General features: G+C 34.9%; 1 protein-coding gene and 1 long non-coding RNA gene across 6 annotated transcripts in view; one reads left to right on the forward strand and one right to left on the reverse strand.

Moving 5' to 3' along the window:
- LOC148951312 (uncharacterized) overlaps window positions 1-18,622 on the forward strand; it is a 36,190-nt gene extending 17,568 nt beyond the window's left edge. The window contains exon 4 of the long non-coding RNA XR_016141903.1: window positions 18,321-18,622. This is a non-coding gene — a long non-coding RNA (uncharacterized LOC148951312). The remainder of the gene's footprint in view (window positions 1-18,320) is intronic.
- Window positions 12,522-27,358, reverse strand: part of LOC148951313 (endoplasmic reticulum disulfide reductase DNAJC10-like) — a 94,896-nt gene continuing 80,059 nt past the window's right edge. For all 5 annotated transcript variants that reach the window (XM_089090798.1, XM_089090799.1, XM_089090800.1 and 2 more), the window contains 6 exons: window positions 27,045-27,183; window positions 22,103-22,220; window positions 18,634-18,809; window positions 17,985-18,088; window positions 16,171-16,369; window positions 12,522-12,839 (listed from right to left, as the gene is read on the reverse strand). In XM_089090798.1, the coding sequence (XP_088946924.1) occupies window positions 12,621-12,839; window positions 16,171-16,369; window positions 17,985-18,088; window positions 18,634-18,809; window positions 22,103-22,220; window positions 27,045-27,183 (955 nt within the window). In that variant the 3' untranslated portion in view covers window positions 12,522-12,620. The remainder of the gene's footprint in view (window positions 12,840-16,170; window positions 16,370-17,984; window positions 18,089-18,633; window positions 18,810-22,102; window positions 22,221-27,044; window positions 27,184-27,358) is intronic.

Raw genomic sequence — 27,358 nt, forward strand, 5'->3', positions numbered from 1 at the left:
TAAAGAGCAACCGGTATTGACTAGAGAGCGGAACCTCGATACTAATAGATACAGTATTAAAAATATAAGAATATGATGACGATTTGCAATCTATAAGTTCTTATCAAGCTTACCGTAGTCTACCTGTTAAGCTTCCGCTTTTGAATTTAATTTATTTATCTGAAATATGGCTAAGATTCCCTAAAGTTATAGAATCTGAGAAACTAGTCATTAATTACATTCTAGCATTTCAAGCTCTACTGTGGAAGTTTCAAGCCAAGTATAAAGATAGGAATTTCATTGTCTGTCAGAATCTAGCACGTCGTGATTCTTGTGTATCTTGTGAGAGCAAATTTCGAAGGTAATAAAATCGTGTAGTGCAATTCAGCTGACTAAACTGTATTTTTGGAGCAGAAAAATTATGGTAGCCATTTTTTCAGCATGGTCAAAGAGATGATGGTTAACTGGATGACCTACATCATCCAGGATAACGTCAGAGTAGAGGGCTACAGTATTGGTATATTAATTTGCAGTTGTTTTCAGAGGGGATTTTCTGTAGTAGGGGACGGGAGTGGATCGAGGGTTATGGTAGGATCTTACCATGAAGGAGTTCTTATGGGAGAAGGACATTGCTACTGAAGGGGCGCCTGATTTCCAGCATTATTTAAATAAAGATCAGGAGTTATAGTTAAGAAAATGAAACTTTTTAACGGATGAGTCTACAGGAGCTAACAGTCAAAACTTAGAACGACAGAAATTATTACGTACCTACCGCATTGCCTTCATCCCTCTAGTCAGGATCTCGACTCTTTAAGCCATAGACCATTTAAAACTTTCATGAGAGCTATTGAATATAATTAACGGCATTTGCGATTAAGAGATCTTCTGTTTAAATGAAGCAGAACAAAATTGTAACTTTCAGCTTACAGAGCAAGCTATTGACTAGGCGAATCCTCAATTTATAAGGTATTAAAGATATAAGCAATATGAGGTTTGCTCTATATTCTTAGCAACTTCCGTGTTTCCTGATAGCTTCCGCTTTTGAATTTAATTTATTTATCTCGAATATCTAAGATTGCTAGTTTTCAGAGCTAAAGCTAGTCATTAAGTACATTCTAATGTCAAGTCTCTTGAAGTTTAAGCAAGTATAAGATAAATGTCAGTCTGTCAGAATTTCAGCGAGTCTAGATTCCTGTGCACTTGTGAAGCAAATTTCAAGGTAAAAAACGCTTCTATTGCGGACTAAACGAGTGGATGTTGGTAGCAGCAAATATGTACCATTCCAGAGGACAGTCTGTGGTAACTGGAGACCTCATCATCCTAGATAACGTTTCATGTTGCGAGCACATATTAGCATATTCCAAGATTGCCAGTTGTTTAGCTTTAAGTACAATTTTTAAGAGGATTTTTTTTTGTTAGAGGCAACGCTATAGCATTGCCTATAGTAAAGGTCATAAGGCTTCAATGTTTTATTATTTATTTTTTCTCCGAGGCGTCTCATATAGAGACTCTAGGGAGGTGGCCCCTATTAGTGTGTTTGTAACTAGTTTGGAGAAGGCCGTCAAAACCAGGCTTATTGGCGATCACCTTTTTTTGTATTTTTTTTCTCGCAAAGTTTTCTCTCTCTCAGGGGAATTTCTGATTTAGTCCTATGATATTGTAGATAAATCATATAAAATATCTAATTTTGTTTGAGAATTTCCACTCTTTTAATGAAATCGCAAGACATTACACTGTCAGTAGCACTGACAGTATTTAATCCCTATCTTCCCTTGTTAAATTACCGTAGATCCAACCTAAATAAATTTCCCTTTCACTTTGCTCCTAAGAGCGAAATTGTCATAATTGTCTGTTTGTGCACGAAAATTTTAATATCTTAAAAACAAAGAGATAGAAAAATCTCAAGATGAAGAAAATAAACGGGACTACGGCAAACTAAAGGGGACTATGAAAAGACAAACTAAAAAGACGTGGATATTGCACTATATGAAACAAGGTGTCTTCAATGCTAAGAAACAAAGATAAAATATAAAATAACCTAAAATTAAATAAAATCTAAAACCGAAAAAAAAACCCAACAATATATATATATATATATATATATATATATATATATATATATATATATATATATATATATATATATATATATATATATATATATATATATATATATATATATATATATATATATATATATATATATATATATATATATATATATATATATATATATATATATATATATATACAATTGTTGCTACTATGATTGAGCACCACAGAAGCTAAATAGAGTTGCTTCAATGAGAACACTACCCCCCCACCAAAAAAATAAAAATGTTTGTCCGACTTGTAAAAACCTAGCAAAAATGAGTATAAACAGATTTTTGATGCATCTTTTAAAGTCTTTTTTTAAACCCCCCCCCCCCCCGAACACCTTTTGCCAACGCTTTGAAGTTGTACCACAAGAGATTAATTTGCACCATCTGAACAGTAGGTTGAAAATTTGCCGCTCGCGTTGCTCGCCGGCAGTTATGTTTAACTGATTTCGCTGAAGACTGAGAAAAAGTTCTAGGGCAAGAGCAGGAAGAATAAACCCAAGGCAGTAGCAACCTCATAGCTTGAAATATGAAAAATGCTTACATAGACTTTCTCAGCTTAAGACAATAGCAATCCCAAACCGCTAAAAGCATTTTAGAAGAAGGTTTCAGTAAAAGTTACTGAAAGCGTTCTCGAAGCTGATTGTTGGGGTTAATCTTTTTTTCGAAATTTTGGGTACTAAGACGAATAATGGATAAAGTAAGAAGGCCCCTAACGTAGTGTCAAGAACTTATAATCCACCTATAGGATAAGTAATGACCGCCAGAAGCTACAAACAAAACATATCAGCAATCACGCCATGAAAATGGCTAACACCACAAATTCCCATGGATCCACGGACTAGGCCACCCACCAGCAAGTTACGTGTTGACCACATAGTTCACTGGTCATTCTACATAAGTTCTTGGTCGATTCTGATAATCAGAACTAAATTAATTTAACAGAAGTATTTTGACTATATTGCACAAGAAATCAGGTTAAACCGTACAAAGGTAATAAAACTGTAGCATTAAAAAAAAGAGGAACATTTGTGCCAGTTGGTCATTTTTCTGCTGCTTCTTCTTGTAACCCTGCTTTTTCATATCCCCTTCCTTGGTTTTTCCACTTTCAATACAGAATCATTTTTAAGGGTGGTTTCCAATTCTTTGAAACGATCCGCTGCACTGAGAAGCCCGTTCAAGGTGGTGAAACCGAGACGATTTCTAACATGAAGAAAGAAAAACGATCAAAAATGGGGTTTTTAAAGGCCAAATGAAAATACTGAAAAAACACAACAAAGCGAATATTTCGAGAGGACAGACGCCTCTCTTCTTCACCGCAAAACGAAATAATGTATCCAAGGAAAGTGCCGAAGAAAAGAAACAACAAAAACAAACGTGGAAAGTCAATGTGAAAAGAACCAAAAAACCAAAGAAAAAACCAAAAACTTAAAAGATGAATAAAATTGAATAAAAGCCAAAAATTATCAGAATTAAAACCAAATACCTAACAACCATAAAAGCGAGTTATTCGCTAATATCCGCGATTTGCAAAAAATCCAAAAAATTATGAACTGCCATCGACGGATACTAGCGATGTTCGCTAGTATTCGTCGATGGCAGTTTTTGGCTTTTATTCAATTTTATTCATCTTTTAAGTTTTTGGTTTTTTCTTTGGTTTTTTGGTTCTTTTCACATTGACTTTCCGCATTTGTTTTTTGTTGTTTTTTTCTTCGGCACTTTCCTTGGATACATTATTTCGTTTTGCGCTGAAGAAGAGAGGCGTTTGTCCTCTCGAAATATTCACTTTGTTGTGTTTTTTCAGTATTTTCATTTGGCCTTCTAAAACCCCATTTTTCACATTTTTCTTTCTTTATGTGATGTCAGGCCAATGTGGTTTAAGAAATTATCTTTACGATTTATAACGCTGTTTCTTTCAGATTGACAGCTGAGAAAGTTCGCTATGCAGCCTCGGAAGCATGTGGGAGAACGAGTAGGCTTAAAGTGAAACGCTCGAGCAGAGGAAAACACTTTGACCCATTAACTTCTTTTTGCCTGTGAGCCCAAGTCCAAAACACGGCTGGGTTTGAGTCAATCGAAGTACTCAATTGCAGCAAATAGAGATACCTTTTGTTTGGTAAAAATCACTTCCACTTGGCCCCCAAAATCCATGTCCTTGACATCGACGTAGTAGTTGGTGTTATGTCGGTTTATGAGAGGAGAATCACTTTCTTTGGTATAAATAGGCAACAAAAATTGAGATGCTATTGTCTTGTACACTTCAGAAAAACAATTGTAGACAAAATGAATCTGGGAATCTCCTGTCTGAAATTGCTTGTTTAGGTCTTCGATATACTTCAAAATATACGCAAGGAGGGCAAAGTAAGCTTTGGAAACTGGTGACAGCAGATTTTTCAGAATGGCAGTGGCCTTCCCCGACTTGTTGGCCTCTTTAAGACTTTCTGACCGGAAGAATAAAGTCAAGCAATCTCACTGCTCCTAATATCGAGCTACAACTGCTTGTCTAGACAGTTATCGAGTTGCTATATGTCTCAAAATTCGATGTCCTCTCAATTCCATAAGCTTTTGCAATTCTAAAGTCGCACTAGCCCGTTTTGGGCTGCGTCAAAGATAGCAGTATACATACTGACAAAAATCTTCAACTTCTTTTTGCAGTTGTTTGCCGGCAGCACTAGCACATAGTTGAATGGAATGGCATGAACGATCAAGTACAAATAAACTTGGGCAGTCTTCTGATAGCTTCGCCTGCACACCACCTTGCTCCCCCATCATAGCCAAGGCATTGCCTGCAGCAAATCCTGTTAGGTTTGCCTTTGGAACTCCAATTTCTTGAAAAAGTAATTTAGTTATGGCCCGGTAAATATCTTTGGCTGAACATTGCTGAACTTCTATAATTCTCAAGAATGAGTCTCTTACAGGAAAACTGTTTTCTCGATCAACAGCATTCAGATCAAGATGGCGAACAATTATAACCAGGGTTTTTTTGTTACAAAAGTTTGTGTTTTCATCAAATATTATCAAGTATTTCTGCTTCTTGATAAATTCGCACAGATATTCAAAACCAACTTCGCCAGTAACGTTGATAACGATATATGAACAACGTTAAAATTTGGATTGTGACAAAAAAATTTCAAATGTACCGCATTGTACCAGTAAACTGAAACAAAAACGGTACAATTGTACCGCGTGGTGAAATTAATTTGATTTTGCAGGATATTTCTCTGCAGATGGCGCTAATCTACATATAAGATAAAACAAAGAATCGCAACAAAATTATATTACTGATAGGCGTGTTTTTAGGGTGACAACATCAATATTAAAGTTCTGGTATCAGGAAGTATATATAAAGTAAGACTTTGGGGATCTCGGTTGAAAGTTGCCCCTGAAGTTTTCCTTGGGTTCCTGAGACCTCAAAGAAAAATCTTGGAAGAGTTCTACTCAAAGTTGGGCACCTTGATTTTTCGGTACATTCGTTCCTTAATGTTTCCAGGTTTCCTTCGTTGATATTTGATATGAACACCGAATGTATTTCAGCGTAGATATTTTGGAGCTGTTCTAGTTATCATCGACTTAAATAACGAGCACAATAGTTAAAGAACGTGCTGAATTATCTTTTTTTTACTTTAAGCACTAAACTCATTTAACTAAAATAAACATCAATTATGTAAAAGAAAACTCGTGAAAACCCAAACATGGAACTACCTTGGCTGAAGAAGTGATGAAACTACTGACTATTTTTATGCTATTCAAGAATGGAAGCCTTTTTGTTTTTGCTAGACAGTTTCTTTTGCTTTTTTTCCTGGTCAACACGCACATCCATATAGAAAAATCCTCTCACAAGCAGCAAAGGTCTTAGGCTGAAATGGAATTCGCCTTACTAAAGTAAATCAGTCTGCTTAGGAACAGCAGCCTTCCCATTAACATATGCATTGACTGTAGCAGATTTGGCCAGCAGCAAACTCCAAATAAATCTACCTTACCTTTTTGCCTTCAACTGAGAGACAATCTTTGTGAGCACATTGGGTAAATTTAAAATAAAAACCATTCAGTCTTCGAGTGAAAACTCATGTCTTTTTATTGAGAAATATAAGTGCATATGTTACTGGCTCTTTGAGACCTTGCAGCCTCTTTAAAATTCCAAAGCTTAGATCCAATTTAGAGTCCAATAATCAGTCTACATTATTCATTGGCAAATACTTTGCTAAGTTCATACGGATGTGATTCTTTTCATTCATCTACGATTATTTCCCTTGAATTTCAATAATTACAACCACAAACAATTCACAAATGAAACATATATGATTTCCACAATTATTATTAGAGTTCCTGAATACTTGTATAAGTTGAAATTGCATCTGAATGTGGAAAAATTGATTTTAATCATAATAAAAAAAAAAAAAAAAAAAAAAAAAAAAAAAAAAAAAAAAAATCAGTTTTGCATTTCAATGCTCATAAAGACAAAAAACAATCGACTGCTAGTCATAAAAGCCTAAGATATATTTCAGAAGAAGTTGGAGTTGAAAGTAAGATTATTTTAATCCATGGCATATATTTCAAATCTACCTCTTTGTATAGGCTTATCTTAAAAGCTAATTCTGAAAACCATGAATCAGTTTCTTTTGTTTTCCTACATTAAAGTAGCACAACCAACCTTAGACCCTAAATAAACAATGTCGGACTAATAGAATTAGTAGCTATTAGCCAAGTAACAAAATGTCTAGACTAGGCAAAGATAGATTCGTCATGGCAATGGAGCTTTGAACTAGGTAAAGAAACTTTTCATCAAATGTTTATTTGGATGGGGGGGGGGGGGTAGATCTGAAGACACTAACTGTATCCAAGTCATCGAAATAGCCCACTTGTAATATTTCATGAACGTTTAAGGGGATGAAGATAGATACTGTTTGAGAAAGGAAATCAGAGGCGGAACGAGGGAACTTCAGATTTTCTGCTAAAGGAGCGAGGCTAAAAATTACTTTTTTTCAAATGACACTATGTGTCGCCAGGTTATCAAAATGGCAGATCTGCAGTATTTAGCGAACAGCTTGGAGTATCAAATTGAAACTTTCATGGAGTGTTTTAGAAAAAGAACGGACGAGGGGCATGAGACTTTAATTTTTTTGTGGGGGGAGGGAACGGCAAAATTTTTTTTTGTCTCTGATCCACCTAAACGTTTTTGCACTATAAGTCCCTACATGCATTATGATTTATTCACGTTAAAGTAGTAAGATAAATAAAAGAACACAATATCGTACGAGGTTATCAGAATAGCGTACTTACAATATCTCTGTAATAGCTTGGGTACCAAGCTAAAACTTTCAGGAAGCGCTGGAGCGCCAAGTAGATCCCATGTTGTAACTTGGAGAAAGGGTAGAAGAGAAAGGACTAACATATTTTCTCCAATCCACCTAAAATTCTACAGCAAAAATATTATTACAAATTTATTGTACAAAACTACTACTGATCTAAAATTCTGACTGAATATTCAAATGTTACTAAAAATTTGAATTATACAAAAGCACAATTCACTCCCTGCACAAACCATCCCCTAAGCCGGGGTAAACTTTATGCTGTTTTTGCAAACTTGACAATCTTTTTGGGAACCCTACGTTTTGGGTCTTTGTCATGTTCTATTGTCTTCTCATTTATGGAATATACTTACTGCTTCAACTGCTCAATGAGAATGAAGCAGTTAGTTGAAACGATAAGGAGCACTAGACCTGAAGCTGTCGAAATGATGAGAAACCACTGCATCACAATAATGGGCTTTTTGCACAACTTACAGGTTGTTCTGAAACAAATGTACGCAGTTCAATGTGAGCTTGTCGATCATATTATGCAGTGCAGCCTGTTTCTTTGCCATCTTAAGTTTTCAGGGGAATTCCGTCAACATATCAACAATGCAAAGCAATATTTGCAAACACAAAGATTTGATCGTCACCAATGTGCCACAAAATACGTGCCTTGGAATTGTACTTCAAGAAAAATCAAGAAAACTTTCGGTTTGGGGGATTTGAGTTTCCCAAAAATCTGTTCGAAGAGCTTGATGTAGTAATTGAGCCATGTTGGAGGGAAAGCCTAACAGCAACATAGTAAGAAGTCAGAAAGTACCAATTTGACATGCAAACAAAAGATGAGAAGAGAAATCTTTGAATCTCAAGATAGAATGCTACTGAAGATAACCTCCAGGTTTCAAAGCTTTTGAACTCGGACAGCAAATTCTCTTTCCTAAAGCCTTCCAACCTTCTCGATCTAGATTTTGCTTTGCACTTGATAGTACTTGTCAGGAAGTAAGTAAAGAAAAGCTTTAAGGTGAGAGAAGGCCGCTGCAAGAGTCCATCAATTCCTTTCAAGAATAATCCAAAGTTCTCAAAGTAGGCCTACTTGAGCATTGAGAGTTTATCCAGCAATTCAGTCTGAAAGACTATGCTTCTAAAGGCAACATGTTACGATTGTTTTTTACTGTTGGGCAAGTGCAGCTTGCTGCAAGAGAAGTTTCTAGAAGATGTAACTTATAAGAAACTACATTCATTCATCTATGAGTAAGCTCAAATCTTCAAACCTAGCTTAACTGTTTATAGAGCACAACATAACTGATAGAAAAGGTTTTGACTAATATATAAATAAGTTTGTCTCTCTTACAGCTTGAAAAGTTAACTCAGAGGCCTAATTATTAATAAAAGCTAAAAAAGAATTCCTCATCTTGTGAATTTTGTTTTCTACTTCCAAATATGAAGTAACAGGAAAGGCAAGGACATTAAGAACACTGGAGACTGATAGGGATAGGTGGGGCAGGCTTTGTACAACAGAACTAGACTAATTATTATTATCATTGGCAGGTTTACTCAGAGAGTGCGGTAAAATGAAATCAAGGCTCTTTGTATTTTTGCCACGCATAGCATGTTGTAAATTTTATTCAAATAAAATATAAACGCAATATAAAAAAATTAGGGGGAGCTTATGCAAGTACAAGTTCATTTTACTGCTTCTAATAATTTCAGAAACCAGCCTATCCCCTAAATTGGGGCTAGTGTTTTAATCTGGCTAAGATTAATCTTTTTCTGTGTAATTAAAGTGTGTTTCATTAGCATGTATTAACCATAGATTTATAATTTCAATAATGATAATACGTTTATGGTATCAACAGGGTCATAAACGTGTATTTCAACATGTACTTGTGCACCAACAAAATGTAGTACTTTAAATACATCAGGAAGTATGTACTTTAAGGATCAACGAAAAATTTAAAACAAAATTTAGGGAAGAGCGAGCTCTACAAGTTCATTTTACTCATTCTAATAACGGATATCCTAAGAGCCACTGCACAACTTGAGAAGGACACAGTAAAAGGGACTGAGAAGTTGAACTAATTGAAGTGTCAGCATTTCCTATAAAACTAATGGACGTACGGCAGGACATTTTGACAATCAAATCTCATTGCTTCTTGTGTAGACAAACTGATGTTATCGTAAATTGGTACGTTTATTTAGCACGTTGGTGCTTGTTAGATTACGAGATAAAGTTTAGATAAAGTTTTAAGAAAATATCAGTGTAGTTTTAGGACCAGGAGGAGATGCGTTGACCAAATTTTGAAACTAACATTATGAAGTGAGACGCGTCTGAACCACCAATCCACTTTTGTCCTGACTCTTATAGATTCTTTCAGTTTTAGCGGTAGAGTAAGTAGCTTTTAGCCCTGTGCAGCATGCAGGATCAAACCAAAAACTCGATGAATTTTATAGATCATGAATAGGCATGACTCAACTGCTAAAACTGCTTTAGTAAAGGTTTTGTCCTTGTATAATGTACAAGATAAGAACGTTAAAGTGTTTAGCTCTATAGATTTGAACAATATTGCTGCTAAGTAGGAACTGAGATTAGAAGCTGGTTCGGTATCAAATCATGAGTTCAACAGGGTTGGGTCACATCCCCGTTTGTATGGATTATCTTGATGAACTGTATCCTCAGGACAATGGCATGGGAGAATATGATCTTACATGGGAAAGTAACATTCCCCCGGTGTATATTATGCAGATGATTTGAGTGTCCTAGATTAAAATATTAGCGAAAAGATTTTGAAAGCCCAGGTTGCGAGAGTTGATTTGAAAATATATCTTAAAAGGGTAGGTCACTTTAACTAAGAATAAATGATGTTAAATAAGTGATAATAGGTAGCACCTACCTAGGTAGCATCATTAGTAAATATGGTGAATGCAGTAAGATATTCAAGGTAGAATAACCAAGGCACTTCCCAGTTGCAAGGAGCTTGGAAAAATAGGAGGATAAAAGCATTCGAAGATGTTTGATCAGTAAATTTCTAAGTAATTTAATAATGTATAACGTAACGACTATGGTCAAGCATGGCCCTGCGAAACGCTCGAATGGACGCTTCGAGTCTGCTAAAATTTTTTGATACGAATTAACAAATGATAGTTTAGGTACTAGTTCGACCGATTCAAACAATAAGCTACACGATAAAAGTGGTTCAACCCCAACTTCTAGGATAAAAATGAATGAAATGTTAATATATTTACGTTGCATTTTACGGATGAAAGATAATAGGTCGCCAAAAATCAGACTTAAGGCCACCAATGCGGTGGCAAGCACAAAGCAGATCGTCCTCTGATGCGGTGGGAAGAGGTCGTAAGAAAGGTTTTCTAGAAAATTCAAACTTTCCACGATGAAGTAACAAGTTAAGTTTTGAACAGATTGGGGTAGATGAGGAGCTTACATAGCTGTATTCGCCTTAGGGTGGCTTGGTTCCGCGATGAGTTACTAGGAGTCGTACTAATAGTTTACATAACTAATAGTTACTTATTGTTTTTTGAAATTTGTGCAAAATTCAATTAAGAAAAATTCAATGTGTCCGTTTGTGAATGTGGAGAAGTTTGTCAATGCAAAATTTAAACGGAAGAAGTTACTAATAAATCACGTCACAATTTATGCAGACCACTAAGAATTAAAAAAAAAGCCATTATGGTTATCGGGCTACTACTAAAAAACTGTACAAAAAATTAGCTTTATGAGAATTACAAAAATAATCTGGTAACCTGTTTCGAAATTTATTAAAGTTACTTATTTGCGTCCATTATCAATTTTAGTCTTTTAATTTATTTTCTGACCTTTATCTCTGCAAATTATAGAAGGATTTGTTTTTAAAAATGGCTTTAATTATATGTTAATTATGCCAAAATTAATATAGAAAAAGATGAATCTTATAACATTTTTGTGTTCATGTATTTTTCTCACCTATTCCTAGAAAGCCATGTACAACTTTAGCAATCTGAAACGTTTATGCGGGTAAATTATTTTGGTCTAAAAATAATTTACTTTAAAAGTGAAATCAATTGCATCAGAAATTATGAGTGTAACAAGAAATGTCATGTTCTTGGTTGCTAAAATCAATTACGACTGTAATCAATTACGTCTAAGCTATTATGGGCATTGTATATTCCTTTCGCTTTATTTCAAGTCACATTTTTCTTTTGTTTACGCATGCTTACAAGCTCGTGTGCCAAGAATGTGTAACACTCGAATTTCCCCGAACCAATCGTCCAGGACGCCCAAATCACTTTTACTGAGGTTTTAGGGAGTGGATGGGCAAGAATTTAACATTTTACTACGAGAGTGAGGCAACTATATCTTTTTGAAAAAGACCTAGGTGCTAGAAAAGTGTCACATTTTTCAGAATGCTTGCTCTATCTCTTTTATCTTGTAAAAAAGGTGGGGGGATACCTAATCTCTCTCTCTCTCTCTTTCCCTATTTGCTTAAGCTGCTTACATCTAAAAGTCATTTGACGTTATTGCCCTCACATAACTTAAAACATTTGCTATTTTTTATTCTAATTTATGGGGGTAGTAATTAGCTGGCTTTTGAAAATACAAGTTTGTATGTGCTTACATACAAAGACAGGAGTAGGTAGGGATTATAAAGCTTCAGTCTCACTCCGTCTATGTACGTAAGCAGATACAAACTTGTTTATGTAAAATAAGGAAAAAGAACTGCCTACATAAATAAGGCTAAAAATAGCATATATCTTATACTATATAAGGGCATTATATTTTTCTCAAGTTTTTCACATAGCTTGCGTGTTTATTTGCTAGTCTCGAATGCAAATTTAAGTGCATGTCTGATTACGTATACAAGGGGAAGAGGAAGAAAATTACCTATATGTTTGCATTCTTCTACATCCACTAGGGGGGGGGGGGGTAAATCTCAGAATTGTGTCAGACCTACCTTATATTTTCGTTTTGAGATCTCTCTCACCTCAATGAATGGTGTTCAGCATTGATGTTGAAAGAAAAATAAATAACATCTTCAAAGTCAGATTCATGATTTCGAATGATCAAGTTGACCTAACGATTAGTTTTGTTTTTCTTTAAACACCAACTCTTTAAAGGTTTATTGTATGAATCGTTTCAATTGGGAATGGTAAACTAAAACAGCATCTTAAAACTAGTCACGAATCTTTGATTTTTGTTCAAAAGTATCCTTGTTAAAAATGATATAATAAAATTAACAGCTAATCATGTTCATTGATTCTAAAGCTCATCATGAAGTGTATAAGGAGTTTCAGAAGATAAATATTCTCTAATTTCTTCAATAATTGATAAATAGTTGTCCTCTTCAATAAAATGACCCCTTCTAAGGCTTCCTACGTAAAGTTTAACGGCAGGGTAGGATCGAACACCAGCTTGCCGACATATGTGGCCGTAGTAGTCACAGTTGATTTTACCAGATTTCAGCACGCCTTCAAATACCTGTAATAACGTATGACCCATAGTTAGAGGTCCAGCCTGATGCGATAAAAATAATTCTCCGTTTATATGTATGTATGAATGCTTATTCATAAACAAAGATGTAATAAAAACAACTATTGAAATATAGTTAGCGTAAAAGTGTTCTCTCATCAGGTTTTTTTTTTGCTTTTAAACTACCAATTTTATCTTAGCAATGTAAAAAGAGGTTTCAATATTAAAAAATATTATCCAATCGAGCAGATTTAACAGAACTTAAGGAACAATTATTCGTAGGAACTTTTACATTAATTAATTGATATTCAATACTCTTCTGGGGACCAAAAAGTAAAAGTACATGTAAAAGATCAAAGAGACAACGGAAAAGTGACATTGCATTATTGCTTCTATAAGCGGCATATCCTTAAGTCTTAATAGACTATCTAAAAACTTGAAAAATAAAGAAAATCTCATCAGTCTCGTTCGCGCAAATATGTCTCAAAGCGGACCCGACAATTGATGGGAGGCTAACCTGAGATAGATGAAAAAAGGCTAATTATATGGAAAATATAAGAAGACATGTGAGATGAATTACATACAACATTAAACGGCGAACAAGGGAGCACCCACCGAAGTAAAAGCCCCCCTTCTCCAATCCAAACTTACCTGCCTATAGTATTACAGAAAAGCAGATTCTCGAACTCGTAATCAATGTATTAGACATTTTTTATCCTTTCCAAAAGAAAAACTTTAAAGTCTTAATTGACGATTCTACCTCTTCATCATTTAAGACAATATTTCGGCAAATTTTTGGAAAATTTTCGGCTGGATTTTTGAAAGTACAAAATTCTTTACATGATTTTGTATTGACTTCTCATAGAACAATAGAGCCATTTAACAAATGGAAAAGCACTGGAAGGGGAAAAAACTATCCTCCTTGACCGCTTCTAAAATAAGAACTTAAATTAAGCTTTTTGCCAAAGTAAAGAGTGAATCTAAAACTTAAAAGGAGCAGATATTAACTCATATAAGATGTCACATCATTTGCAATATATGTACTATCAGGCTTCGATTCTGGAATTCTGTAGGGCTAATTTTAGCTTCAGATACGCAACGTCCCGATGTGTGTAAAATATTGGAGTATGGCATTGGATTAGGACTGAAGGGGCTACTTTGGGCCCTCACCTAAGTGTGTATTTATTAAAATTCTTTTTTTCACTATGATTTTCAACAAGTTCTAACTATTCGGGATTGATGTAATAGGCACTTATTTTGCTCATATTTTGAAAGTCTCAAATATCAACTTTGGGAGTAATGAAATACCTTTTGAAATGTATACTTAATATGTTTTAATTTTAGAATTCTAAATGTAATATTGGTTTCATATTTTTACTATCAGCCAGCTCAGAAGCCTTTATATACCAACTTAGGTGGAAATCAAATAACCTTTGTGAAGTATGGACCAAGTGTTTTTTTTTTTAATTTGCACTGTCTAATCTTTTTTTTTTTTTTAACAATTAACGTATAATCATTTAGGACTAATCCTTGGATAATCCCTTAATGACCTTGAATCAAAGGATGTACAAAATGTCTTAATGTTTGAATTGGGTGTGGGGGTGTTGGAGGAGGCAAGAGCCCAAGGGCTCATTATTTGGCCATACAATTATACAGATTAATAGTACTCCTATGCCTCTAGTTTCAACAATATGTAATACGTCCACCTTTCTATAAATATACATACACGAAGAGTCTTTTTAAATGGACTAGTTACCTCATTCAAAACCTTTGCCTTGAGGGCTGCAATGACCTTCTACCCCCCCCCCCCCCAGAGGTACATATTTCGGATTTTTGGCCGTTCTGATTAAAATATATATGGGATAATTTTGACCCAAAGGTAAGTGGGGTTCCCAGAGCACAAAGGGTGTTAAAATGACATCGATTTTCTCTCTCATTGGTAAAGGGTATAGAAATCAGAAATTACAATCAGATAACCCTTTGTTTTACTTTCGATGCTCATCCTTTCTGTACTTTAAAGCGTGAAAGGAAAAAAACAGGCATGGGACACTGAGTCAACTATCAACACTATTTAATGAGTCAACACTATTATACTGAATATGATCTATCTCAATATATACTTATGTAACACAAGCGATATATATACCCATCGCAACACCAAGCAATCTGAGGCCAATACAGCTCCGAACATTCCGCCTCCACTCCAATCTGTCCAGAGCTTTACTATATATTCCCCCCATGACGTTTCTACCTCCTGCAAGTCTTTTCTAATGAAGTTTCCCCGTCCTGTTGGAGGAGGACTTTCTTTTTGGCCTAAAAAAAAGCCAATGTTTGGCAATAATTCAACCTTCATCAGTAAAACGTAACCTAACCATCTTAGTATTTCTTGCATTGCAGCTCTAGACAGAGCAGTCAAGCACAATTTTGATCCAGCTATAATTTAATATACAGTCGTTCAAATGAGGGCCAACACGACCCAGTGAAGCTTTTTAAGCGGCCTTTCAGCCCTTGAAGTCCTTTTTAGGGTGGCTCTGACCCTTAGGTCCCCTTCACTAAAAATCAGCACTTATGATTCATTTGAAAATCTTTTTAATAGAGCTTGAGAAAACTATTAGACGACTGGCTCTAAAGTAGTAATTGACATGCATTATTCAGTAAAACGAAACCTAACCATCTTAGTATTTCTTGCATTGCAGCTCTAGACAGAGCAGTCTAGCACAATTTTGATCCAGCTATAATTTAATATACAGTTGTTCAAATGAGGGCCAACACGACCCAGTGAAGCTTTTTAAGCGGCCTTTCAGCCATTGAAGTCCTTTTCAGGGTGGCTCTGACCCTTATGTCCCTTTCACTAGAAATCAGCACTTCTGATTCATTTGAAAATCTTTTTAATAGAGCTTGAGAAAACTATTAGACGACTGGCTCTAAAGTAGTAATTGACATGCATTACTCAGAAAAAAAAAAAATCGGATTTAATTAATGTTATATTTTTCCACGTTTCGGAGACAGAAGACATGCTGTCAATTGACAACACGAGGTCTACAGTTGCTAATACGGTTTCTGAGAAATGAACGAACATAAAACAAACTGAACACGAACATCTTGCAAGCAAAGAGCAAAAGAGGTGTAAACGAAACACCATTTTCCTCGTATAGATAAAAGAACCGTAAATGGGAAGAGATCACAATAAGAAAAAAAAATTAGACTATACTATTTTCAAAGCTCTTCAGATAAATTCTTCAGAGATATACAGATAGATTTCTAAAAGATAAAGCTGATGTTCCTTCTTTTTTTCATTAAGATTTTCAATCAGACAAGTATTGCTTAAAACACATGTTACCTTGGCTATAATTTCATAACGTGGAGCAAAAACTTGACAAGGCTGACACCATGGTAGGTAGAATTCAATAAGCCAAGGTTCAACTGAGTTAGTAGAACGGTAGAAACTGTCTTCGTTTAAGTTTAAGACCAGAGAAGGGATCATTTTCACAGACCAGTTCAATAGAGAATGAAGGTCCCTCTGATATGACGTGTATGGACTAAAAGAAAACAGAAAATATAAGCTTCAGTTCACTCAACAAAATTTCCGAAATTACAGTGACCTTGGTAGTGAGGACACAGGAAAGAGCGAGACTAGAGTGAAAAAAATAAATAAAAGCAGGTGGTGAAAAAAAATAATGCTTTTCACATCAACTCCAAGAAAAAGACCTATTATAAAAATTGCATTGCCAACCAGTAATAGTGTTACAAAACCCGAAATGCCTAGACAGGATCAGCCTCGATAGAATATACAACTCGGTAAAAATGCAACTACTCTTAGAGCCCTACAATCGGCTTTCGACTCTCTATGCCACAGATATTACTACTGCTGCTACTTTGACATACAACCCATCGCAACACCAAGCAATCTGAGGCCAATACTGCTCCGAACATTCCGCCTCCACTCCAATCTGTCCAAAGCTTTACTATATATTCCCCCCATGACGTTTCTACCTCCTGCAAGTCTTTTCTAATGAAGTTTCCCCGTCCTGTTGGAGGACGACTTTCTTTTTGGCCTTAAAAAGAGCCAATGTTTGGCAATCATTCAACCTTCATCAGTAAAACGTAACCTAACCATCTTAGTATTTCTTGCATTGCAGCTCTAGACAGAGCAGTCAAGCACAATTTTGATCCAGCTGTAATTTAATATACAGTCGTTCAAATGAGTACCTAAAACCATCCTTTTTCTATTCCAGTGGAAATCATCTAGTACGCCAACCTCGGCCTTTCGATGTACCGATGTACCTTCAAATATCCTAATTTTGTTCTAAGACTCATTTTCCTATTTTCATATATTTTTTCAAGCTATGAAAAAAGAACTCCCTACGCTTAGGCTATTCTACTTTTCAAATCAGAGGGCCAACATTCCTTATTAATACTGCTACTTAGATAGGTGAAGCTGATCACTTGGCTTGGCAAGTCTCTGTCCATCTATCATCACCTCTTCTTCTTCATTTATCCCTATTTTACGCAAAATCTTCTTAACATTCATATTCAAACCTATTCTCGCAGCCTGAACGCTCAAAACCATAGACCATTTTTTATGCAAGCTATATATTTAGAATTTCCAAGAATAGAAAAATATTTCCATCGTATATTCTTTTTATTTCATGTTTAAAACTTTTTATTTTTGACGTTATTGAAATCAGGCTGGTGAGCATCGCATCCACCTTTGCGCCATCATTCGTTCGATTGATTGACAGCAGTTGACTTATTCATCCAGTCTCAATACACTAACAGATTAATATCACAGAAGTCTTAGATATTTCTCCTTTTTTTTTAATATGTGGCTTCACTCTTTATTTTGGGTCGAACGTTTCTATTTTTAGTTTGTTATTCTTCCCTATCAATACCAATTTAAAGGACTGCAGCATTGAAAGAAAACAAGTATGTTTTTTCTGCCTTTTCATGTGACTCACATTTTTTTTTTTTTTTTTTTTTTTTTTTTTATCACGAATTACCCTTGAGTTGAACAAGGCTGCAGTAGAAACCAAATTACTTCTATTGAGAGTAATTTTCCGGGTAAAAAATAATTATTTTCTATGATAATTATTTTCACAAACACAGTAAACACAGCCAAGTGACTTTCAAAATTAGACAAGCATAGTGACTTACATGAAAGAGGACTTCCCAAAATACCCTAGAGGGTAAAGACGAATGGTCGGATAAGAATTAATGCCTTCTCTGCTGCATAAATGGACTTCCCGTACGCAGTCAACCTAAAAGTATGCTTCAGTAGTAATCGAGTTGCTTAATAATATTTACTAGACTCTGCAAGAAACTAAATTCAACTTGTAGTTTGTTCAAGCCACCCGATGCCGTCATTTAGTATCGTAATTTTGAGAAAGCCATTTCCGCCTTTAGAAATAATGAAGTAATTAACTAAAAAGGCTCTATTTTTGTGCGTTTGTGCTTCCTTTTCCTCTAGAGGATATATTATTTTTTTTTTAGGTTTAACCCCACCCCGTAACTCCTGAGGATAGTTTGAACACACCAAAACAAAAATAATGGCCTTGAATCTAAGAAAATAATACATTCGTGACAAGTGACAGTCGTTTATTTTTTGTAGTTTCCTTATGGTTATAAAGTTGTATTATTATAAAATTTTAGGACGTCTGTGAGCAATAGAAATTAAAAATTAACTTATTAATAGGAAACCTACCTTTTCAAATATTTAGAACCGCTCATAAACAGCTCTTTTGAGTACCATAAAAAAAGAATCAAAACGGCTGACGAGTAACATTATTAACAAGCTGAATCTTACCTCACCAACATGCACGAATGTATTTAAGGGTATTAAATATTTCGAAAGTTTTCCCCAATGAGGTTTAAGATGTTGACAAGGACCACACCAGCTTGCATAAAAGTCTATTATCCATATATCAGTTACTGGCTTTAGCGATACGAAGTTGTCAAAACCTTCTAGTGTTAGTTGAATGGCTAGAAAAAAAAACACATAAGAAATCGAAAGATAAGAGATTTTAAAAAATGGGCATAGGAACAAGAGAAAAACAGATGTTTCAACGACTAGATTAAAACAGGGATTAAACTATTGAAAAAAAAAATCCATTTTGATTTATGTAAAATCAAATTATAAATTGATTACAATTTGCTTAAAGTAGCGAACGTTTTTGTATATAAGGTACAAGACTTAGGCCAGTAGACCTTAGACCCGTTCTGATGTCTCTTCTTTTGCAAATGTGATGCTCCAAGTTATCTTCGCAAATGGGTAAACCCATCACTCTTCGGACATGACCGCATTGTCATCTCTTCAGATCATGGGTAAAATTGGTTTAAGAGACATTGGTAAATGACATTCCACATTACGGACAACGGTCGAAACAATTTTCCGACAAAATCCTAAGATCTAGGTAAGAGTTGAAAGAAGCTTTGGAGTATGCAAATATGTTTCCTAAACGTTAAACAGTTAAATAGTGAAAAGCAGGTACATGCAATTCATTCTAATTTCCTTCTGCTTGAGAACTTTCATTACGAGTCGTGAAAACAGAGAATTTAAGGGGATTCGATACCTTAAAGGATCACCCTATCTCTTCAATTATAATTTTTTTTTTGTGTGTGTGTGGCCAAACGATTTAGAATTAATTGGGCAGTCTTGCCATGACTTTCGGGGCTTGGATAATAGATCTGAATCAACGACAGAAAAATAAATTCTGGCACCTACTTTCCCAGAATCTTATAAAAGTCATTTAATGTCTCCCGTTTTGCGCCGGATATAGAGATACTCAGTTTTAAACTCATATCATTAGAAAGTATAAATTTTGTTTTTTCGAATAAACAGAGCCGAATTTTCTTTGTAAAGTTCACGAAAGGGCAATGGCCCTAAAAATGTTGTAGCATGCCTGTCTGCTAGAAAAATGCTAAAAATCAGCTTAAAAGAAATATAATTTGAGCAATTTTAAAGCTTTGGGAGTTCCCTGTGGTGCTACTCGCTTTGTTTAAAAACCTTGCCGACATAGGGGGCATAAAATTTCATTGTTTATTCAACTAAATTTTGTAGTTAAACAACAGATTCTCAATAGCTCTCGATGGTGGCTAGTCCCCTGGGCAATTATCCTACTTTCAGAGTACGATTTTCAGCTCCTAAACTGAATTATGTCCATTACCAACATGAATATATGAGTCCAAATAACTGAAAATAAGAAAAAAAAGACAGAATTTCACATTGAGGGAGCAGCACCTTTATTTTTCATGGCGTGTTTTATTTTTATTTTTTTCTACGCCACAGATTTCGCTTGATTGCGAGAATATGATAAGGGTCCAACCGCTTCGGTCTTTCCGAAAAATATAGATCTCTGATCGCATTGATGAATAGAACATTATATTTTGACAAGCTGCGTATAATTCTAGCCCATGGCCAAGAAGAATGGTTTTCACGCGTCCTTGAGCAAGAGCTCAAGTCGAAATTGTAGTCCACTAGCAAAAGAGCTGGCTGGGCCAGCTTTCTGCCACCTCCTCCAGCGCACTTCACTTGCTGCTGTCGACAATCCAGGATTTCGGTCCTCGCACGCTTGTTATCATGACGTCATATTTCCTGCTTTTTTTACTTTGTGTAGTTTATACATTTCAGATTTTTATAGGCTATGGCCATTCTCATGGTTCTAAAATTATCTAGCGTACATTTTAACGTTTCTTAATTTTCAGTGGAAATGAATGAGTGTAAACACACATAGTTGAGAGTACTTTTGATTTTTAAGTCACTTCTCCAGCAAGTTATCCCGAATATCATGCAATAAAGTCCAGGCAAATCAATCAGCAAACTTTTTCAGTCCCAACTTTTGTCAACCACACTACAATCTGCAGCCCATTCCCACGGTAGCTTTGCGGCCATACATATTGGCCCAAATTCATCTCTTTGTTGCCTGTGTGTGTTCAAATGATTGTATCTCCTTGAAATCGCAGTGTCCGATCAGAGGTATATAGTAAACACCTAATCCATACGAACCCCCTCCCAAAACTACAGTTTTCGATGAAGTGTAGGTTTGTTGCACCCTGATTGAAGTGGAATCCTGCGATGATTTTCAACCTATATGACGAAGACAAAATAGCAATTGGGTGATCTAACAAGGTTTCTGTTAGGGCGGAGCATCCCATTAGAAAACAGAGATATGGTTTATAAAAAAAAGAATGGCTTTAGTCCTTGAGGCAGCTGCTACATACAATTAAAAACTTCTTCACATTATTCCTCAGCATCACAAATAATCTGCTACCTGGAAAGTTCTATATTTGTTTATTTATTGGAAACCCGTCAATGTTTTACATGTTTTACAGTATCCTCATCGATTGGGCTTTAAGTTTGGCGTAACAATCGGCTTTTAAACCTTGGCCATTTATGGCGATAGCAGGTTTGCAACTTTGGTAGGTTGGTTTACCTGTTATGGCTTCTGATATGTATTGAAGGGTAAATGACCTTTTTCAATCTAGTAAGAAAGAATTGCCCAGCACGTTCAAAAACAGGAGAGATGGGTCAGATACTTGTGCTAAATGCAAATTACTGATTGCTGATGTGTGTTTAAGGCTAAGGAAAACTCGTTCCCAGAACCAAATCTTTTTACCGTCAAACGCGTCAGAAAAAAGATAACAAGTTTTACGATTTGAGGAACAGTAACACATGATTGGCTTGTATACATGGTGCAGTTTTTAGAATTAAAACATTGATTGAGTTTCAGTAAACAGAGAATATAAGGAGAAGCAATATTCTGCAACAGTATTTCAGGATCATATCACCATATTCCTTGGCGAGAAAAACATTCTTAGGACCGATAATTTTAAACGTTTTGATTGATTGACAACTGCAACGATTGATCCGGCAACTCCTCCGGCAAAACCAACGAAGCCAACAAAGGTTGCTGCAACACGTCACGTTAACGAGCGGTGTACATCAAGCTTAATTTCAAGTGAAGGCCCATAAGCCATCAACTGAGAATAAATAATAATAAAAAATAACACTGAACGATCTCAAGCTCAAATTTCCCAGGATCTTCATAAGAGAATTGTTTATATATATATATATATATATATATATATATATATATATATATATATATATATATATATATATATATATATATATATATATATATATATATATATATATATATATATATATATATATATATATATATATATATATATATATATATATATATATATATATATATATATATAATTCAAGAAATATATTTTCAGCAAACTTAAATACTTAAAAACCTTACCCGGAGGATTTAAAGTGTCCTCAATGAACTCGGCAATTCTAGTAGCTGAATGGTCTCCAGCATATTGATAACGTTGCGAACCTCTAAACAGTATCATTGAAGGGTAGGAACGAATCCCCTAGAGAAAAAAAATATCAGAAAATTAATACTATAATCAAAACTGTCAACTCTTTGCAAAGGGCAAACCGTAAGATAATAAATCTAAAACCAGCGCCTAAACGTGTTTGGAAGATTTCTATCTCCATTTGTTGCCAATATTGATGACAAATAGTGTGAACAGAGAACAGTAATGCGAATAGAAGCTTCAGTGGATAATTTTCCACAAAGGACACTGAAGACATGAGAAGGTTTTTCTGCAATTTTGTCCCCCACAGAGCTTCCCCAACTGCAAGTAAAAATCAAATTTTACCTTCAGTAGATTTTTTTTTTAAAGATATGATTTACCTTTGAATAGCAGTTTTACTATAAACTTCATCAGTCATGAAGGTACACGACACATCAAATCAAATAAGAAAATGGCGTAAAAAAAGCAAATTGCTCTCAAACTATTATATACAAAAGCTATCCAAATATTTTAAACATATATTATGAAAATCACACAAAGGGAATTCAATCACGAGGAGAGGGAACAGACAACTCCGAATTGTGAATATGATCCATAAGTTTTATACAGCTTACGTATTGCTTGTGCATCCTCTATAAGAGTTTTATAGAATGAAGAAGAAATAATTTAGACAGCAAATAAACTGTAGACTATTCCAATGTTTATAGCACAAATGTGTTAAGATACAGAAATGTAATTATATGTAGCAAGCTGTTTCATTTAATTTCTTAGTTTCTTTTAAGGCTTTCGGACAAAATTTACGCAAACGTTGAACGTTCGGAACATTGTGTTGACCATTATTAGCAAACTATTCCTTTTCCGTTTTAGTTTATGGAAAAATAAAATAGGCGACACATGAAAAACTATTTCAAGGCTGCTCCTTATAAGGTAAGTTATTGAGTACCTTCATTTAAAGACTTGGGCCGCCTGTAATGCTCAATATCCTGTAAGCATATTTACTAGTTTTCTTAGTTCAAGAATTTTGCCATTTTCCTAGGTTCAGAGCCACAAAAACAGACACGTACACAGGAGGATATTTCAGGGCGGGGGGGGGGGGGCAAAACCTTAGAAAAACACCAAAAAATAAAAAAATATTTAGCGAATAAAAATAATAGAAAAATCGTAAAAAATGTCGAGATTTCAGGGGAGGGGCCAGAAGCCTGAAGACCCCAGCCTCCCTGCGTAAAAAAACAAACGTTCGGCTATATGTATTTCATAATGACGAAAGATAAGCCGAGGTGTAACGAACCAAACAAATTGATGATGATAGCAATGATGATTGAGTTTTGGATTTTGACATGGATAAATCGTTGGAAGAAAAAGAAGTTTTTGTCCCACCACCTGAATAATAAAAAAAAACAAAGGTTCGACGATATGTCTTTCATAATGACAAAAGACAAGCCAAGGCAAAAGAAGAAGTTTTTGTCCCACCTGAACAATTAAACGAAACAAAGGTTTGGCGATATGTCTTCCATAATGATCAAAGACAAGCTAAGGCAAAAGAAGATGTTTTTGTCCCACCACCTGAACAATTAAAAGAAACAAAGGTGGTCGTGAATGCCTTCCATACCTTGTAAAATCAAAAACTTGGACTAGATAAATCGTTAGAAGAAAAATAAGTTTTTGTCCCACTACCAGAACAATTGAAAGAAACTTAAGGTTCAGCGATATGTCTTTCATAATGACAAAAGACAAGCCGAGGAAAAAGCTAAAGGTCCAATAAATAAAAAGATATATTATACAAAGGCTTTCATAATGACAAAAGACAAGCCGAGGAAAAAGCTAATGGTCCAATAAATAAAAAAATATATTATACAAAGGCACCACTTCTAATTTAAGGTCCATTTTGACGTCACGACATCAATAAAAGACTCAAATTGTCTGCGTTAAGAAGACAAGCGACATTGAGTCTCTACATATAGAAGCCTGCCGCGTGCCGAGTGCCGGGGCCCGGCGGCCAAGCCGCCGGACTCCCGTTACTATAAATATATGTGAGTAATAATTGTGCATGTATGTATGTATTTATGTATATATGTAACTTCTCGAAAACGACTCCATATTGTTTCTGGAAAATTGGAATCTTGGGATATTCTCGCATAAAAAAAACGATCTAGATAGGTCAAAAGTCTGAGAAAAATCGTTAAGAGCCTTAATTTTAGTTTTTGCAAACAACGTCATGTACTATGTTATTACATCATATAAGCATGTCTTGTGTCATCATATATGGCATCGTATAAGTATTTTCTTATATGATGTCATGCATAGCATAAATAAGATTTTTGATTTTCCAACGCAACAGTTATTTATATAATATAATGTCTATTGAAAGGCCCAAAAACGAAAATTTGCAGTTGCAGTTACTATAAATGAAGATTCTTTGGAACCAACACCTGAATCATCGAAGGTGATAAGATGTGAAATTTGACAACCTGGACCATCAATTGCGACAAAACCGGTACGGACCGCTAAATAAAAGACTATTGCTGAATTTCGTTAAGTGCTCAATATCCGATCACCTGTCAAAAATTAAATTGGATAGTAGCGGTCTAGCTGATTAGATGATGTGCGAGAGTAACCGCAAGAACATTATATATCTGAAAAGAAAGAGTAAAGAAACACTCGGATAAAAGACATGCGATATCAACGAACTGAAGGAGTCAAAAATAAAATGAAGAGCAGTGAGTCAATGAAAATCAAGCTGGACAGCGAGAATCAAAACGTGTCAAAATTGAAAATGATAACGATGATGATTGGGTTTGGGATTTTGACATGGATAAGGTAATCAATGCCTACCATACAATTGTTAAAAAAAACAAAGGTTCGGCGATATGTATTTCATAATGACAAAAGATAAACTGAGGTAAAACAAAGCAAACAAATTGAAAATGATAGCAATGATGATTGGGTTTTGGATTTTGACATAAATAAGGTCATCAATACCTACCATAACTTTGAAAATCAAAAATATGGACTGGATAAATTGTTGGAAGAAAAAGAAGTTTCTTACTCACCACCTGCACAATTAAAAGAAACAAAAGGTTCGGTGATATGTCTTTCATAATGACAAAAGACAAGCTAAGGCAAAAGAAGAAGTTTTTGTCCCACCACCTGAACAATTAAAAGAAACAAAGGTGGCCGTCAATGCCTTCCATACCTTATAAAATCAAAAACCTGAACTAGATAAATCGTTGGCAGAAAAAGAAAGTTTTCGTCCCACCACCTAAACAATTAAAAGAAGCAAAGGTTCGGCGATATGTCTTTCATAATGACAAAAGACAAGCCGAGACAAAAGTTAAAGTTCCAATTAAAAAAAAATATAATTTTACAAAAGAACCACTTTTAATTTAAGGTCGATTTGGACGTCATGACATCAAGAAAAGGCTCAAATTGTCTACGTTTAGAAGACATGCGACAGTGAGAATCTATATATAGAAGCCTGATGCGTGCCCCATACCTTTGTTAAAAAAACAAAGGTCCGGCGACACGTATTTCATGATGACGAAAGATAAGCCGAGGTGTAACGAACCAAATAAATCGATAGCGATGATGATTGGGTTTTGGATTTTGACATGGATAAGGTCATCAATACCTACCATACTTTTGAAAATAAAAATATGGACTGGATAAATTGATAGAAGAAAAAGAAAATTTTGTCTCACCACCTGAACAATTAAAAGAAACAAAGGTTCGGCCATATGTCTTTCATATTGACAGAAGACAAGCCACCACCTGAACAATTGAAAGAAACAAAACATATATATATATATATATATATATATATATATATATATTATAGAACCATAAGAAAATTTATAGGTTTTTCTTTACACAGAGCTAAGCTGCTATTTTACAAAACTCAAAATAATTAAGCCAACCGAAATTAACTTTAATAATAAAAAAAAAGAGAAATATAATGATTACAAGGATCGGGGAGATGCACCAGAAGGGGAGGGGATACCCTTCCCCCTTTAAATCTAGACGTTTTTACGACTCTCACTATAATTTCTTATATTTTACCCGCAGTTAATCTATCTTTTGGGATTTTTAAATAGTGATACCCCTCTTTGGAACAATTTCATGCGTTCTTGCCCGAAAAGGATAAGAAAATTAGTCACAAGTCTCGTCTTTGAGTAAGATAACTATGCGGACATTATACCGACTTTTTAGACAAAAACATGATTTTTTCTTTTATGAAGGGGAGGGGTAAACATTATAATAGAACGTAAGAAAGTAATGGTAAAGGAATATAGATATAAGATTATACTGATGTATTCAACGCTAAATCACAAGCATTTATATAAAGCGTCATTATTAATTTCAAGCTGAATACATGTGTACGTCATAACGGACTTTCACATCCGTTTGAACACCAGTATATGCAACAAAACGTATAGAAAAAGCAATTTGGCTATGAGAAAAATATGAAAATGTAAATGATTCACATTTATTCACCCTCCATATGACAGTTGGTTAATGTAGTTTTACTATATTTGCTCTATCTTGGGTATCGAAATCAAAATACATTCCATACTTAAACTTTGAGCAATTGCACCTAAAATTTGCCTAATTGCATGGAAGATTACAATAAAATAATATGACTCAAAACTGATTTTGCCGAATAAGACTCAAAACCTGTTGTTGTCCATAAATACATTTTTATCTTGAACGGTCGATACGACATAAACTACCATTCCCCTAAAGTAAAATAGTGGCATATATTCCTACAATAAGGATTGCATACTTTCATAGGGGAAGAGAGAGAGGGTCTAAACCCAAACACACCACAGCCTTCAGCCACGGCTTAGCCTATTAGATATTCTTAGTTGTTTAAGGACTTACCATGTCAGAGCAAATTGCAGAAAATTTTACACAGTCTAACGTTCCAAACTTTACGTCTGACACTAAGTTACTTGCTTCTCTTAAAACAGGCAGAACACCTTTACATGGAGGACACCACGGTGCGAAAAAATCTATAACCCTGAGAAAATACATACAATAAGAAGCAAACAAAACTGGACTCCAAAGCTGACTTCTTGAGCCTATAAGACGTATCTTGACAAACTTTCTTTAAATGAACATTTTAGTCAGTCACTCATTTATTTAAGACATCTCTTATTGTGTTGGTATTTTACACCGATTTTAAATGAAATACT

This window comes from Artemia sp. Qi Xiang Cuo, chromosome 6 (genome assembly GCF_049724085.1).
Source record: "Artemia sp. Qi Xiang Cuo chromosome 6, ASM4972408v1, whole genome shotgun sequence".
In the NCBI taxonomy this organism is placed as follows: Eukaryota; Metazoa; Arthropoda; class Branchiopoda; order Anostraca; family Artemiidae; genus Artemia; species Artemia sp. Qi Xiang Cuo.